We start from the raw sequence: 18,166 nt of genomic DNA, 5'->3' as shown, positions 1-18,166 counted from the left end.
AAGATCATCCATATGTACGTCTTCTTGTAAAATGCGTGATATTTTAGGATTAGGTGTATCAAGAGCAATTTGTTTGATACATCTGGTAGCTAGGAATGAGGCGGAAGCTAAACCGTACGTTACAGTTTTTAACCTGTACGTTTGTATTTTATCTTTGGCATTGTATCGCCAAACAATTTGTTGATAAGGTTGATCTTCGTCCGATACTAAAATTTGACGGTACATTTTCTCAATGTCCGCAGTGAAAACTATTTTTGGAAATCTGAAGTTTAGCAATATTTCAAAAATATCTCGTTGTAATTTGGGACCCACTCCTAAAATTGAATTTAGCGAAGTTCCATTTGAAGTTTTACAAGATGCGTCAAAAACTACGCATAATTTTGTAGTGGTACTAGATGGCTTGAAAACAGCGTGATGAGGCAAAAAACACTGTTCATTTTTTAGAAGAATGTCTGAATTCTTTGTTAAAGGCGACATGTGACCTGAATCTTCGTAGTTGCGCATAAATTCTTTATAATGTTTTTCGAATTCCGGTTTGAATTTGAATTTTCGTTCCATGGCAAAAAGTCGTGAAATAGCCGCGGGTTTTGAATCGCCTAACTCGGCTTTCGACTTCAAAAACGGTAACTTCACAACAAAACGTCCATCGAAATTTGTTGAATAATTTTCTTTAAAGTGAGTTTCTACGAATTCTTCTTCCGGTGAAAGAATTTTACTTTTCGCTACTGATACCTCTTCCATTTTTCAAAATTTTCTAAGCTCACGATCAACATTTAATTCGTAAATGTGTAAGCTAGTTGATGAATTTGAATTCGACTGATTTTCTGGCAGTCTTCCCGAAACTAAAAAACAAAAATTGAGTTTTGAGCGATTAAATTACTTTCCGAACAATTTATCTGACCCGGAAGGAAAATAGAGAATAGGTAATCAGCACCAAGAATCGTATCCACTTTACTTGGAAGGTAAAAGTTTTCATCGGCTAAATTAATGTTACTTAAATGTGCAAAATGTTCCCTTTGAATTGTTTCAGTTGGAAGTGGGGCCGTCAATTTATCTAGAATTAACGCATTTAAGGGCAGTGTAATATCAGGGTTGAATCTGGAACTTAAATTGACTTCAACACAGCCTTTAGTTAAACCAATTCTAGAACCTGCAAGACCAGTGATAGGGAAACGTGCATTTTTTCTTTTTAATCCCAAAGAATTTAAACAGGAGTTGGATAGGAGCGTAGTCATGCTTCCTGAGTCACACAAAATTCTTAAGGTTCTCGATTCCCCGCTAGCATCTTTGACAAAAACACAAGCTGTAGTTAATAACGCAAATGCAGCTCTAACGGCATTCACAGATACGCTTTTTTCGTTTCGTGTTGGGATATCAGTTTGTTGTACACTAGAATTTATTTGCGGAAAGTTTTGACTTGAACCTTTCGAATGAAATGCATTCGAGAAAACATTTTTTTGCTCATAACTTTCGTGCAGAAGTGAATGATGTTTGCATTTGCAAAAATGACATGAATAAGAAGAATTGCATGATTGAATATCCGAATACTTGTTAGATAAACAATTAAAGCACAATTTGAATTTATTCACGAATTGCTTGCGTTCTTTTACATTCATTTCTTTAAATTTCGGACATTTTGACAAATAATGAGAAGTGTCCTTACATTTTATACATCTATTAGATGCACTATTTTTATTACTTCTGGATGAATTTCTAATTTCATTGCATTCGTTTGAATTGCATAATTCCAAAGATACACATTTATTTTTTAGAAACACCAGAAACATTTCAAATGTAGGAAATTCTTCCTTAGTTGTATGTTTCGCCCATTCTTCCCGTGTCTTGCTATCCAATTTTTGTAATAAAATATAAATTAGCCAAATATCTCTAGAATCTGCTTTAGAATCTATAGATTTTAGACCTCTGATAACTTCGTCAGAAGTATCAGTGAGATTGCGCAAATTAGCACAGTTAGCGTTAACAATATCTGGTTGATCCATGAAGGTTTTAATTAAAGAAGAAATTATTTGTTTCTTATTATCATAGCGAGCTAACAGTTTATCCCAAGCTTCAGTATAACCAGTTTCCGATATAGGAATATGCTTGATTATACTTGCTGGTTCAAAACACAAAAGCCCTTTAAGATATTGAAATTTTTGAATGTTTGAAAGCCTATTATTTTTATGCACTAATGAAAGATACAAATCTTTGAATGAAGGCCAGTCTTGATATTGACCAGTAAAAGATTCAATGTTTAACTTGGGTAGCTTAAAATTATTACTTATTGAATTACCTATAGGCATACAATCATTATTTTGAATTTGCACTTGATTTAAATTCACAGACAAATTTTCAAGAGCTTTTAGTAGCTTGACTTTGGTTGCATAATATGTTTCTTCGAACTGTTCTATTTCCGAAAGTTCTTCCGGCAATTCAGAATCAGCTTTGTTAAATTCAATAAATATAGTTTCTAATCTTTCTAGTTTGCTTCTTAAATCAAATTTATCAAATATTTGTCCTTCGACATTAATGAAGTTAGTTATTCTAGTTAGAGCCGCTTTGGCCCGTCCACGAAGCATTTTAACGGCTTTTTCATCAGTGCCGTGTTGCATTTGTGAAGTTTTATCTTCAGCACTATTGCCGGTCATTTTGAATGACGAATGGTAACCAAAGTCAAACTATTTGATTGAAAAGATATACTTATCTTTGAATTCTTTAAATGTTGAATCCTCGAGTAGAATCCATATGATCTCGCCTGGTGCCTCCAAATGTTTGCTCTTGTAATGATTGTAGTCAAGAAAACTAGGATTTACTTAAAAGTATTATATTTAACTTAGCGTATGTACAGTAAATTAAAATAAAATAACATTATAAATAAAATTTAAACCGTTCTTGGTTTTATGAAAGTACTGCAACATGCAGTGTAATGGACGAGTGTCCAAATGTGGTTAAGATACATCAGGTAGGAATTTTTTCTTCTCATGGAGCTTAGCCGTTTTATGTCTACAGTCACCTGTGCTGCCCTCTGCAGACAGCGCATTTGCATATTGGCGCAGACAATAGTATTGTAATGAATAGTCACACCAGAAGTCCCTTGAATATAAAAAACGAAAGTAAGCTAAAAATGTTTCAAGAGATTCAGGATGCATGATAATTAAAATGAAATAGGGGGGGGGGGCAGAGGAACTAAGCTATCGTTATAAAGTACAACATCAGTACAAAATGTTAAAAGTTTTGTACTGGAGTCGCAAACGCTTCTATCTCAAATATGTAAAGATATAATTTTTTATTTGTGCTTGCACCTTTTTTTTTTTTAACTTTATAATGCATTGAGATGCATACTCCCTTTGGAAAACTTTCAAATGACAAATCTGTCTGTAATGATGAGATTTTGCGAGAACCCAAGTCCTGAGTCATTGTCCGATCTAACATTTTTTTTAAAGCTGGAATTCAATATAAGAACTTGAAAAATGATGGGTAAGAGCAGCACTTTCAAGTTTTAGCATTGGCTCGGACAAATCGAAGATCCGGCACTGTCTGAGCCGCAGCTATATCTTTCACATTTGAGCTACAAATGTGAAAGGCGGAGTTCTTAATTGGACTCCTTGTTTCAAGTTATTGCTGCTTAGATATTAAAGCAGTAGCAATGCTCAAAAAGAACAAGTAACAAATAAACAGAAAAAACTGCATTTTTACATCCTTCATTTATTTAACAGATGGTCAAAACACACATATACAAACATTACAATAAAATAAATAATAAAATCTGACATTTTTTTAACATTTTTTAAAAGACAAGAACTTTTTAAAAGTCACACTAGTAACTCCTGATAGCCTAGCATAATTGTCTTTCAATAAAAGCATCAAATCACTCCATTTTTTCATGATTTTTTTCCATTACAGGTTTGGATTCACTGCATAAATTGACAGCATGTCTTACAATTTTTCAATTTTTGGAGACACTAAAATATAGGGAAAAAAAAGAACACAGTATTAGTAACAAACTACACGTGGTCAATTAAGAAAAGAAGCAGTTAAAAACACAGAAATTAGTCCATGTTTTTTTTTTCTTTGTAAAATTAAATTATCAGAACTTTAAGATAAATAATATTTTCATGTTCCTTACACCAGCTCAACAATAATTTCAAACTAGAATTTTTAAACATCAGAAAAAACTAGTTACTGGGAAACGATACACAAATAATTCTCCCAGTTGCGTTCTCCCAGCACTATGTAATAGAACCCCCCTTCCTCCCCCTTAAAAAAATAGAAAAAAAGAAACTTTTACTTACATCTAATAATATGATAAAACTAGCTTTTACCCGTGACTTCGCTCAGGTTGATGTAGTTTTTTTTTTCAATCGATTCAAATTAATGGTCAACACAGGGAAAGGTCAAATATTTACCAAAAAATGGTTTCTCCCCAGTTTTGCCGACATTTAAAATGGCCTCCTCCCTTTAATATATTAAAAGATATGATGAAAACTAAAAATCAAGGGCAGGGGGGGGGGAATTAAATGTCGGCCAAACTGGGAAGACACCCAAAAAATCACACAACATAAACCAGGAAAACGTTCAGGAGTTGTAAAGAAGTTACTTTGGGTAATTCTCAAAAATTCCAATTCGAGTGAGCTCAACAATTCTTAAATAAAGTCAACCATTTCCCTTACAATCCCCATCCCCGTCAAATGGTGTCCAGCGCTACACCTGCTATCTAAATTATTGTACAGCTTCTTACCGGAGAAATCGTCTCAAAATAGGGTCAGCAGTCACTAAAAATCCAGATTCTAATAATGTCCCTTTAGAGTGAGAACATCAAACCTTTAAAATTTCCCACATGAAGGAAATTAACTGTTTCTTAACAACCTAAACAGTCCTGATTAAAATACCAAAAAAGTTCAGAGTAAAAATACCATTAAAATCAGAGTAAGCACAACAGTTTTTCTTTTTTTTTTTAAAAGTTCCCATTTAAATGAGGACAATAGAGCAAAAAACTTCTCATTTTGGAAAGAGAAACATTCCCTAAAGTCTCTTTCAGAAGTGTGATATCAGCATTTTCAAATAACATCTTCCTTTGAAGATCTTGATAAATTCCAAAAATCTTCATCAGAACAGGTCTGATAGCATAAAAAACAAATTCAAAAAGAAAGAAAGAAAGAACAATGATCTCTATTGTCGCTATTAAAGTAGGGATATTAATTCCACAAAATCCTAATTAGCACCATTAATCCTTAAAAACACAGAAAAAAAGAAAAAATTAAATTAAAAGTTTTATTAAAATTTTAAAAAACTCGCCAATGCGCTAACGTAGTAGCCTGGTGAGTCTGGAGATATAAAATGGATTTGGTGAATTAATTTACATTTTAATAGCAGTTTTAATGTTATTTGAGCGTTTTGTTTCACTAATTTGATGGATTAATTTTAACTGCAATACCCTATACATATTATTTAATAATATTTTTACCAAAATTAGTTTGGTGAATTTTTTACATTTTAATGCAAATTTTGTAATGGCTGTTGCTCCAAGATTCTTGAACACTCGCCTTGACCGCGTTATCATAACTCTGTCTATCGAATAAGTGTTTAAAATGTCATTTTGTTTTTTTGCAGTTAAATTCATTCTCTTCAATGAATGCGATCTAATTCATTATCTATTTTTGCAATTAAAAGCAGCGTAAAAATGTAAAATAATCCAAATCCATTATTTATCGGAAAAAGGACCACAGTGCCATACATTTGCCAGAGACTTGCCAAGTTTATAAAACTGCGTAAACAATCTCTTAATCTACATTCATAAGATATGAATTTTAATTCCGTACAGAAGATGCTACAAAGAAAATGTTTTGCATGTATTTGGCCTTTCCTGGTAAAAAATAAATCTTTTTTCGACGGTAACTGGGGGTAGGGGCAGACTATATTTAATAAATTTCTTTATTTAGTTACCAGATTGTTGTACATAGCAAAAATACCTGGCGTTGCCTGGGTGTGTAATAATTGTGAGAAACAATATAGTTACTTTTATTCGTTTTCTTCTGTAACTGAAACAATTCGAAACACACCGCTTTGACGTGATTAAAAAATCAAGCTTTTTCCTTACCCATAAAAGTTAAATGGCAATAAATACGAAGGACAAAATAGCACTCTTTTAGAAATGAAAAAACAACATTTAAGAATATACAAAATTGAGGAATTTCCAAAATATGAATTTAAACTTCACTTGTTTAAAACAATTTACCTTTTTTTTTTTTTTTTTGAACATATTCTAAAATTGTCTCTATATTGCTACTGAAGTACAAAATTAAAAAAAAATGTAGCCGCCCGTAATCCCTTACTGCGATTTAAAATGTTACAAAATTTGCGGTAATCGTTTTGGGATACCTTGGATAAGTCTCTCCCTCTCTACTTTGTAAAACTGTATGCTGCTAATTTTATCGAAGAGATAGTGTCGCCAAATACTGAGATACTTCTGGTCACCATGAAATGATGCTATCCGAAATGTTTCTAAAATAAGTAGTGAAGTTTGGCAATTGTGTTTGAAATTGTGTGCAAACTTATGCTGTTTATGGATTTGATTAATTTAGTTGGCGGATCATTTTACATGTTAACAAATGATGTAAAGAAAGAAATATTAAAGAAATGGTGATATTTTGGTTACATGGGGAAAACCGAGCAACAGTATTCGCGTAGTTTTCAGCTTCAAAAACGGCGACAATAGAAAACATTGCCACATGCCTTAGCTATTGAAATGATTTTGCAAAAAAAGTTTGGCGAGATTCCTGCTGGTCGATCAAGCACCCAGTCAACACAAATAAATTTTTTAAAAACCCCATTAATTGCCTCAAAGTTGCGTAAAACTGGAAAATAATCAGCCAAATCTATGTATTATTTGCCTATTTTCTGCAAAAAATCTTACTTTAAAATTTGACTTGAGAAAAGCCTTGAACACTCAGACGAAAAGCAAAAATAGTCAACAATACAACAATTGTCGCTATCGACAGGGAGTTGAGATGATACCCTAAATACTATATTGTGTTGAGGAAAGCCTTCGAACATGGAACTAAAATGCTCATAAGTCGTTTTTTATTCTACATAGAAATTTGGAACCAGTGCCATCTTCAGTAAAAAAAATCAGAGCTTTCGATGGACATGTAATGTTAATATGTGAAAGTATTTTTTCATCCTCATATAAGAGAATTTATACGAAAATTGGTTTTTATCGTCCCCCTAGGGGGTTTTGCCCCCATAACGGGGTGAAAACTACTCTATGTGTTATTCTGATGCATAAACTACATTATTGTAAAGTTTCATCAAAATCCATTCAGTAGTTTTTGCGTGAAAGAGTAACAAACATACATACATCCATATAGACAAACTTCCGCATATATAATAGTAGTAAGATAAGAGTGTTTACCCCATTACTTAAAAAACATCAATGTTTTGAGCTACATCAACTGTCTTCAATCTTCCTGTACTTTCTTGTTTTAAACTTAGAGCTAGATTTTTTTTATCCTTTTATCACAAATTAATACCTTTATTATTTTCACTTATTTGCAAATTGAGACCATTTTTTTTTCTTTTCTTCCAATTTCTTTCTCCTTACATTTTTAATGTCTTTTTTTTTTTACAAGCTTCTCCTATTTTACTCAATTTATTCCTGATATGGTTCCTTGGAAAATTTAGTTTTGTTTTAAAAGCACAAATAAAATTATAGAAGCTATTTTGGTCTGAGCTATTGCAAATCATATAAATTAAAAGATACGAGTGCAGTACAAGCACATTTACAATAGGTATGAACATGAACACAAGGTATGAAAATATCAGCAAATATAGACCAAAATGTCAAAAGTGAGACTTGATGTTTTTTTCATATCTGACAATTTAGGAAAATCTCAATGAGTAAAATGATTAATACTTCATTGCACAAAGCAGCTTTATAATTTTACAACAACATATCAGTGGCGACTCGTGGAAGGAGCCAGAGAGGGACCGGGCCCCCTAACTTTTTTCATACAAAAATTGAAAACTTCTTATTTATTTTCCTTTTTTTGAGCATACATGCTTGAAATTTAAAAAAAAAAAGGCTTATACCGTATTTTCCTGCGTATAATTCACGGCTTATCTGTTAAAAAAAATGTAATATTAATGAGGTGTGGATTATCTGTGTGTGTGTGTGTGTGTGTGTTTTCCTCAACACCAATGCATTGAAACTCAATATTTACAACAGGATTTGCTGAGACCGTTACCCAGCTTGTATGTTGTTTCTTTTACATAGCTTGAATGTTCTTACGCGATTCAGACTATGTAAAATAAACAACTTACAGTAAAGGACGAAACCTTTATCTTCAAGTAATTAGCATACTATAAAGACAATTTAGAGAAGAAATCATTATTTTCATGAATACTTTACAACATCGCTTAAAACATTGCATTAGAAAATTGCTTAAAATCAGGTTTTTAGAGCTTCAATTTTGAAATATTGATATCTCTAATATTACCAAATATGGTTCTACAATCGTGTTTTTCAGACTTCATTTTCAGAAAATATTCTTGCATGGGCCCCTGAACCGCTTTCCTTTAATATCATCAAAAAATGTGTTTTTAAAACAGCCACTTACGAAAAAGTTAAGTGGAATAGTCTCTGAACCCATCCTCATACTATCATAGAATATTGTGCTTAAGTTTTTAGTCTTCAATTTTGAAAAAAATTCCAGGGGAAAGCTCCAGAATCCCCTCCGGTAGAAATCTTCAAAGTTGTCTACAATTGCGTTTTTTGGACTTCCTATTTTAAAAAAAAAAAAACGGAAGGAGGAGGCAGAATTGATTTCCATTTATTTTTTAAAAAGAGAGAAAAAAATGTATCGGGAGGAGTCCTGGAGCTCCATCCCTTACCCTAACATCAATAAATATGGCCTATAACCACATTTTAAGGCTTCAATTTCTACAAATTTCCGTGTAGTCTCTCTGTACTGTTCTTTCCCCTAACATCACCAAAGACCGTACCTAAAATTGTGTTTTTAAAACTACAAGTTTGAGAGATTTGATGAGCAAATCAAATCAATCAAATTGATAAGATTTTTTCCTATTCTGCCCTCCCCCCTAAAAATTATTTTCTAGTTGCGTCTCTGTTGTGTAAGCATATATTGTTACAAGATTAATTCAAAAATATCTTCCCATTGTTACACAGAAATTATTTCTTGTTTTAAATTACTGCTCATGTAGTTTTAAAGAAAATATGACAAGTTATCAATAATTTGAAGAAAATAAAAAAAGTTATATATCTTTTCTTTGTCTGCATAAAAATTCTAAATCTGGCCCATGGGTGCCGGCAGATATGCATATGGGTACACCTGCATGTAAATCGCTAAAAAAAATTTTTTTGCTATTGTTTTTTTAAAATTTTGTTTTTATCTATTTTTATTTTATTTATTTTGAAGCATACTTTTGTAATTTGGTCTTGATAAAAATAAAGTTAATTTTACTCATTCAAAATCAGTTATAAAAATAATATTACTATTAAAAATATTAGATAAATATTGCTTATAAAAATGTATTTTATTTATTTTGAAAAGCCAGGGGGTGAAAGTGCCTCTCTTGCAGCCCCTTACCAGTGTTGCAAGGGAGGCATACTGCAGCGCCGGAAAGCGTGCTGGACATAAATGTGAGATAAATAATGTTTATGATGTATTTTGTAGCTTTTCCCTAGTGATTGATTAAATTTTATTTTTGAAAGTCAGGGGGGGGGAGGGGTGGATTACAGTGCTGGCAATTATGGACATAAACATGACATTAATATATTTGGTGATTTACTTAGTAGTTTAAGTACTTTGTAGCTTGTCCTGTGTTTAAAATGAATTTAATATTATTTATTTAACACAAATAATTATTTTAAGAAAGTTGAAATATTTGAAAAATATTTTTTTTTTAAATCTTTTTTTTTTTTTTCATTTTTTAAAAACCGGGAACGGGGTGGGGAGTTGCGGGTAAACTCATTATCTGACTCCCCTCACTTTTTTATGGCACGAGCCGCCACTGCAACATATTTGTAGTTCTGTCATAATCTACATATAAAAGAGTTAAAATCGTAAAACAGAAAGAAGTTTCGACTCTCTATATGTTATTTGGGTCAGTTAAGGTAGTGCAAATCTAAGTTTATAGTTTTCAAAACCTGTGCTCGCTGCATAACACTGGAAAAACTACGAAAATTTCAGACTTTTTTAAGTTTTTCATTTATAACTCCTAAACTATGCAACTTTTGATACTAAATGTACAGATCTTTGTCAAAGTACATTGAATGTTTAATAATTTAAGCTCAAGTGATGTTCTGTATAACCAATAAGAGATATCAAACTTTAAAAATAGGCCATTTTTTACAAAAATGAAAAAATTATGCTTTGATCTTATTTTGACCAAATATAGGCATAAACTCCGACTGTATAAGAAAAAAAACAGATATGCTGTTACAGTAAATTTAATGGGTTTTCCTTATTTGTTTAAATTGAGGCTACAGGAACAGATGTGATCACATTAGTTCTGACAGTCATGCTGCCTCAAAGGCCATGAATAAAATTGCAATAACATCCCACATTGTTTGGGAATGCTATGATATGCTTTACACTCTTGCAAATCTGAATAAGGTCACTTACTGTTGGGTACCTGGGCACTGTGGTATCAAAGGTAATGAAACAGCTGATGACCTTGCTAGGAATGTTCTGATACTCCTTCTGTTGGTTCTGAACCAGTAATAAGGATTTCAAGGAGGAGGTGCTGTTTTTTATATTTTTAGGCAAAAACAGTACTGTGACTGGCGTAACTTGGATGGGCAATGTCAGGCTAAGAAGCTTAATAGAGGTTGTCCTAGTATTAGGGCAAAGGAGGTCTTCAGTCCCTAAAAAAATAGTACTAGGAAGGCTACTGTTCTTCTTACTAGTCATTGCACCTCAAACTGGCACCTTACTATAATGGGTGTTGTTAATGATCCAACTTAAAGGGGTTGCCTTTATCATGATTAAACTGTTACTCACATCTTACGTGATTGTAAAGTGTTTTCTGCTCATAGGTTTGAACACCTTAGTCGCCATTTACTCAAACCTTGGGGGATTCATGACATTCCCATTAGGTGTTTGCTGAATTTTGCTTCAGCAACAAGACTGTTTTAAGACTTTTGTTAATACTGCCATGCTAAACAAATATGTCATATCTGCAAATTTTATCAAATAGGAGTAAATGTCATCAGGTGTTTCTTTGTAATATGATTTACTTAAATGCACTGTTTTATGGTTATTTAAGGATGAGAAATAATTTAAAATTGCTGAAAAACTGGCATCTAAATCAAGTACAGGAGGCATATAACTTTAAAAAAAATCATTTATAATTCACTTGCAGATACAGCTTTTGTGATTAGCAAGGCAGAATAGACCTCTGATTGCGGTGCTTGGTTCAGTTGAGATCAAATTTCTTTCATTTCATTTCAACGTTTTACATAGTTCCATGACAGATAAAGGGGTCCTAAAAAATGCATTGGAATATGCCCTCAAATCTAAATTTAACACTAAAACCAGCTGGTCCTAAACAATAACTATTTGGGTGACATTATAAGAATTTTGTAAACAATAATTTAAACTCATTTGTTTAAAATGATACCATTTGTTTATCAAAAGGACATTTATGTTAATTCACTTTAAGAATTATCTTTTAGTATAAAATTACACATATTTGTAGAATATATGCAAAACTTGATTTTTAACTGAATTCAAATCATTGTGTATGAACAATGATGTAGTTGGGAATGTGTGATGCCATCCCCTAAATTATTTGGTTCTTGATTGTAAAAATAATGCTAGTGTAATGTACATTGTTTTCAATCTACCTTTTCTTTTGGTAAGTCTTCCTCAAACCCTAAGGTAGCTTCCTCCAAACATTTTTTCCACCCAACTACAGCTCCGCACATGAAGATACAGATGGAATAAGTTTCATGTAATAAGTTTCATGTTTACTCATATGATAACCGAATAATTCCAATGAATGTTTGCGAGCAAAAAATGCTGTGCCATAGATCCAAAGTGAAACATTCTAAATACTATGGTTTAAATTCCTTACGGTTTACAAAACTAAAGAGAATACAGTGGCCGCAGCTTATATGAACCACGTTTGTTCCAAATAGTTTTGATTCCATTAAGTGGCTGATTCAAAAGAGTGAGATTTTGTTTTGTTTTTGGCGACTTGATTCATTAAAGCAGTTAAATAAAATAAATTAACTGTAGTACAAAATTTAAGGTAAAAAGCTAATTTCTGAATGAAATTTGAAAGATATTAAGTTACAGTGACACTTCATAGCATTTCTATTATGTATTTGGAATAAAATTCTGGAATGTTACCTTTTATTATTGTTTGTTGATTTCTGTTTGGAATTGTTACCGGTGTATTGTAGGCTGAGGTGGATACACAAAGTGTAGGAATAGTAACTTCTTTAACATCTTTGCTTAGTATATCAGGGTTTTCCTTTGGAGCACTGACATCTGTAGTTTTGTTTTCAGCTGACTCTTTTGAAACAACTGCATTCCTCACATTTGTCATTTGATACAATCGTCCACATACATTCAATGCTGATGCTTGATTTAGCAAATTTGATTCCTTTCCAGAAGCCAACTGATTTTTCAAAGCAATGACAGGAACTCTAAATATATATAAAAAAATAAACAAAAACATATAAATAACTTAGTATTGTTTTAAGTTCAGTTGCTATGCAACAGGGTTCTTACCAGTGTTATTACTGCATCGGTTTTCAAAATGTAACAAAATGAATGATGATTTGAAATAATTAGAACTCAAAACAGATATTAATTTGTCCCAATGGAAAAGGGATGAAATGACCTTAAGCTTTTAAAGGTTAAGATTAGAGATGCACTGATTAATAGGCAGAAACTGGCTATCAGTCATTTTGCCGATTATTATCTAATTTTCATCCAACTTTAGCCAATCAATCCACTGACTATGTTTTTTCACTATCAAAATTACTTTTGCTCAGAATAAGTAACTACGCTGTATGAATTTTATCCGATTAATTGGCTGAAGCAATATTTTTAAAATAAAAATTACTTTTGCTTAGAATGAAAAACTATGTTGAATAAATTTATTGAATCTAACGAATAGTTTCGAACTATAGCTGTCATCAGTGCCGCAGCTATGATTCTTCCAAGGTGGAGAAAATCTTGAAACTGCTGCCCCTACACATCTTTCGTCAAGTTATTATATTTAGTCTCAATGAAAAGAAAGAAAAAAAAAGGGGGGGGGGGTAAATTTGCACTCTTTCAGACGGATGCTGCACTGGAAAAGCACCCTGGCTTCTTCACACCCAGATTGGCACTCATTGTTGTGCACCCACTTGATTCAAAATTTACAAACTATCCTGGCAGAGAAATGAAAAACACATTCATACTTTTTTGAGGGGGGAAAATGGACACAAAGAGGTTACAGATAAAATTCACAATGACCCTGAATGTTAAAGGAAAAGAGAAAAAGATACCAGATTTTGAGAGAGAAAAAAAAAGAAACGGTTTTGGGACTTAATACTAAATAATAGTCAAGATATAACTCTTATCCAGCTATCACTTTTTAGGGCATTTTACTTCAGTGTTCTCCCAACAAAACAATAATTGGTTTCCGCTATCTAAAAAGATAAAATAACACATGCAAAAAAGAGGAGCAAACTAACCTAGCATCTGTAATTGTTGATACAGGAGAGGAGTGCATGACTTTTATAGTGGAAGTGGATAACACTTGCTGACAAATATTTCCTCCCTGAACTCGAAAGTTTTGAACAGTACCAGTTAGTGGTTTTGATGGAGAGCAAGAAGTTGAACCTGCAACTAAGTTGCTGAATGAAAGATACTGTGAGCCATGAACTAATCTTGCAACAACAGGACCAGAATTCAATGATGACTGATTATTACAAGGTAATCTTTCTTCAATAGATAACACAGGAATTGTAGGAACGCCACTGCAAGTCCGTAAACCAGGTTCTTGTTTTATAACAATAGTTTGAAAACCAGCAATGGCTGTGGAAGGCAGTCCTGCTATGCTTGTGCAAGTTACTTTAGCTTTAGTTACAGCTGAGGAGCTAGAAGACATTACACTTGGTGTAACATTTGTTGACATACTACTTACAGAGCTTGATTTATCAGCTAATTGATTTAAAATAGGTTGTAAAACAGGTGGTTGCCCAACAAAGGAGGGTGATGATGGCTTCATGTCAACATTTAAAGTTTCATGTGTATGAGATGGAACACTGATCACAGTCCTGCCTTGATCTGAGCTACAAGATTTCAAACTCACAGGAGTAACACTAACAATCTGAGTAGGTTTACCTAACATATTTTTTGCATTTGATAAAGGTAAATTTCCACCTAGTGAAGTTTGGTGCGAATTCCCAACATCTTGGACTTGGGAATTCGATATAAGAGTAAGTTTCTCATTATCACAAGTAGTAGATACAGGAATTGAAATTTGAGGATGAGATTCAGTTTTAATGGCTTTTTTACTTTGGTGTTCTTTTGGCAAAACTTCTTGACTCATTTTGCTTTGGTTTTCAATGTTTAAAGTAGCACATTTGACTTCTGCTTGGCTAGCTGCAGAAACAGCATGCATCACATAGCGGCTTATTGCATGACTAGATTTTGGGCTTCCCTAAAATTAAAAATATGCATGTTCATGTATTACCACATTAAAATACAATACATACTTAAAAATGCATAACTTGTACTGATTGAAACTCTATATATGACTTCTTAAAACAAATAATGGATTTTTTAATAAATAAAAAAAAAGTTGTATTAATGACTTTGTATTTTTGAACATGTCATTAGCAGCTTAGTGTCACATTTATAAATAATCACTTTTTAGGTCATAACCATTTTGTCCCAGCAAAAATGGTCATAATTTACTGCTCACAGTCACTTGTTTTTATCTTACAGCTCACAGGACCTGATTTACCACTAGGTCTATGAGGTCTAGCAAGGGGTCCCTTAGCTCCAGGGGCCCTCAAAAGTTAGACTATACAGAAAATTATTTTTAAAAAATGGCTTTAATTTGCTTGTTATGATGTTCAAAATCAAGAGCAAGATATAAAGTATGTAGCAGCAGTATGCAACCATTCAATTCCAGTCGATTGGTTAATCTAAAGTCTGTTTTCAGTCGATCACACTAAACCAGTGGCGGATCCACGGGGGGGGGGGGGGTGATCGCCCCCTCCCCCAAAAGTTTGTAAATTCGAAAAATTTCCGAGTAAAAGTGACCAAACTCTTCCTCCCCAACCCAAACCCATCATAAAAAATCACCTATAACCTTATTTTTATGACTTTAATTCCAAAAATTTTTCATCGGAGAGTCCCTTAACCCCATCTTTCCAATGTCATCGAAGATTGCCAAAATTTTGAGTTTTTACAGCTTCAATTTCAAAAAAATTGGCAGAATTGAAAACTTTTGCAAAAATATCGTTAATGCGAGCCTTCAATTACGCTTTTTGATCTTCAATTCCGAAAAGATTCTGGGGGAGAGCACCAATCCTGAGCCCTTCCCCTAACATTAATGAAGATCCACTAACATTACGTTTTTGAAGTTTCAATATCGAAAAGTTGAGAGATAGCTCCTGAGACCATCCCTTAGCGCTACAAAAGATGTCCAAGCATCACATTTCAAGGCTCCAATTCCTTCCAATTTCTGATTGAAAGTTCCAAACTTCATTCCTTCCCCCTACGTCTTTAAAGATTGCTTACAACTGCCTTTTCAGGAATTCAATTTTGAAAAATATCTGGAGAGAAAATTCCTGAAGAAAATTTCCCCATATCCTTCTTTCCTCATCATTCAACATAATTCAAAAATAGTCTAAAACAGCGTTTTTGGAACTCTTACATCCAAAAGTTTCTAGGGAAAAGTTCTGAACTCCATGTCTTCTGCTACATCATCAAAGGTGGCCTACAATTGGGCTTTTAGGACTTCAATTCCAAAAAAATTTCCGGGGGAAAGCCTCGGAACTCCCTGGATTTTAGCATCACTTAAGATACCAAAAAAGACCGTGCGGAATTCCTGAATCTCATCCTACTTGCCATTCAAGAAACCAAAGATAGCAAAAAAGTTTGTTTTCGAAAATATACCCTTTAATTTCAAACATTTTTCGGAGGCGGACCTTCTTCTTATTAACCACCAAATAGTCTAAAAGTGCATTCCTAACAAAAATTTTTGGTGCAGAGCCTTCAAGCACTCCTACTTATGCGTGAATATTAAACAACTCAATCAACACACATTAACTATCTTCAAATTTTACTTACAAATGCAATTTTAGTATTGCATTATGCTTGCTCAAAAACTGGTAAAAAGAGATGCCATCTTTATACTGTAACATTTCTTTTATAAGGAATAAAGTACAATTGAGGACCTAAATGACTCCTGAAAATATTTTACGTCCTCAAATAGTTGAAGGGATTAATTTGGATAATAGATCCAGAATATTAGAAGATTTTTTTTCCCCCAATTTTTATTCTGGGTACTCGAAACACTTATAACTTTGATTCAAACTCTTTGAACAAAATTCAAAAAAAAAAAAAAAAAAAATCATTTATTCAAAAAAAAATCATACTTCATTTCTTTAACTTTTTAAAATTTTATTTTCATTAAGCACCCCTCCCCTCCTGCCTCCCATAATGCATTACTTAATCCCCTTTCCAACCAGGATCTTCTGGATCCGCCACTGCTCTGAACCACATTTTTTGTCAGAGAAAAAAAATTATAGATCAAGCAGTTAGTTTAGGCTGCCTATCGCTAGTGTATAGCAATGTAGCTTTTAATATAAAAACAAACACTTTTTGTTATCTAGTGATTCGCTTAGGTAGTTTACACCTACAGTGTAACTTAGCTTGTAGCATATGCTACACCAGAAAAGGTGTGCTGTGCAGTTTCAAGTCCACAGCACTTTTGTTGATACAAGAGGGTTCAGCAAATGGTCTGGCCTAATGTCCTGAAATTTCAAAATCAGGTCCAGACTGCTCATGAGATTTTCTTTGGCCTAAAAGATAGGGAGTCAATGGAGAACAGTTTGTGGACACATAAGACATTAACATGGACCTTTTCTACCTCGGAAGAAAACCAGCTTTAAAGCCTGCAAATGTGGATCTTTCTTCCTCCTGCTTTTGACTGAAGTAAATGCAGGGTTTTTACCCAGAATGTACTACCAGAAAAGTCTGTTTATTTGCTGGGTATAGAGGAGGCTCGGAAAATAACGCTTCTTGGATTCAGGGTTGGATTTGGAAGCGTGGAGGCCCTGGGGCAACGGAGTAGAGGCCCTAAATCAAGGTTCGAAAAGATCATATTTTCAAAAATATCCGATATTTTGATAGATATTCGAATATTTTGATTTATATGTATATATCCGATATTTTCGACCCGTGAAAGTTAGGATATTTTATAATATCCTAACTTTCCCAGGTTATTCCCTATATGCAGGGTTGCCACGGAAGTTCAAGAATGAAATTCCCTTACATTTCCAGGTTTTCCAGGTGGTTTTGAGAAAAATTCCAGGTTATCGATCTCCACCTTCATTTTGCAACATTAATATATACATCTCAAATTTTGATAAAACTTACCTCATTTTCCAACTTTACAAACAATGGTTACCAAATTTAATTTACTCAAGCTGAAATAATCAAAAATATGTACTAAGGGTGGTTTAGTTTTTTTTTTCTCTCAGCTCGAGTCCAAGATACCCCTTATTTTTTTTTAGACTTACTAATAGTAGTGTGCTGTAAAAGTTTTAGCTTCTTACTCAAATTTTAAGAGGGTGCTCAATGACTCCTTAATTTAACATTAGCTCTAGCATAGAAAAAGTCACAAATTTAGAAACATTTAATTTCCCCAGCTGTTTTTTTTATGTAAGTAATTATTTTATTGCAATGAATATGCATATAACTCTTGTAGATTATAGTATGTAACATTGTTTTTTCAGTTCAATGTATTTTTTTAACCCCCTCCTCATACTTATGAAGTTTGAGGGAGGGGGTCGAGCACCCTCTTTCAGTTGGAATAGGAAGTTAAAATTCTTCCAGTATTTTACTATCCACAAGACTAAAAACATTGAGTGGTGTCCTGTTTTCTAGGAGAAACCTTTTTTTTAAAGTGT

At 33.1% G+C, this 18,166-nt stretch overlaps 1 protein-coding gene across 1 annotated transcript in view; it reads right to left on the bottom strand.

The window, feature by feature from the left end:
- Positions 1-3,704: 3,704 nt before the first annotated feature.
- LOC129229423 (nuclear factor related to kappa-B-binding protein-like) overlaps positions 3,705-18,166 on the bottom strand; it is a 52,954-nt gene continuing 38,492 nt past the window's right edge. The window contains exons 21-23 of the mRNA XM_054863728.1: positions 13,712-14,682; positions 12,375-12,673; positions 3,705-3,962 (exon numbers count right to left, since the gene is read on the bottom strand). Coding sequence (XP_054719703.1) covers positions 3,937-3,962; positions 12,375-12,673; positions 13,712-14,682 — 1,296 coding nt within the window. The 3' untranslated portion in view covers positions 3,705-3,936. The remainder of the gene's footprint in view (positions 3,963-12,374; positions 12,674-13,711; positions 14,683-18,166) is intronic.

The sequence above is a fragment of the Uloborus diversus genome, chromosome 9, assembly GCF_026930045.1.
Source record: "Uloborus diversus isolate 005 chromosome 9, Udiv.v.3.1, whole genome shotgun sequence".
NCBI classification, from domain to species: Eukaryota; Metazoa; Arthropoda; class Arachnida; order Araneae; family Uloboridae; genus Uloborus; species Uloborus diversus.
Note: the sequence above shows the minus strand (reverse complement) of the source record. Positions and strands in the feature narration are given on the sequence as shown.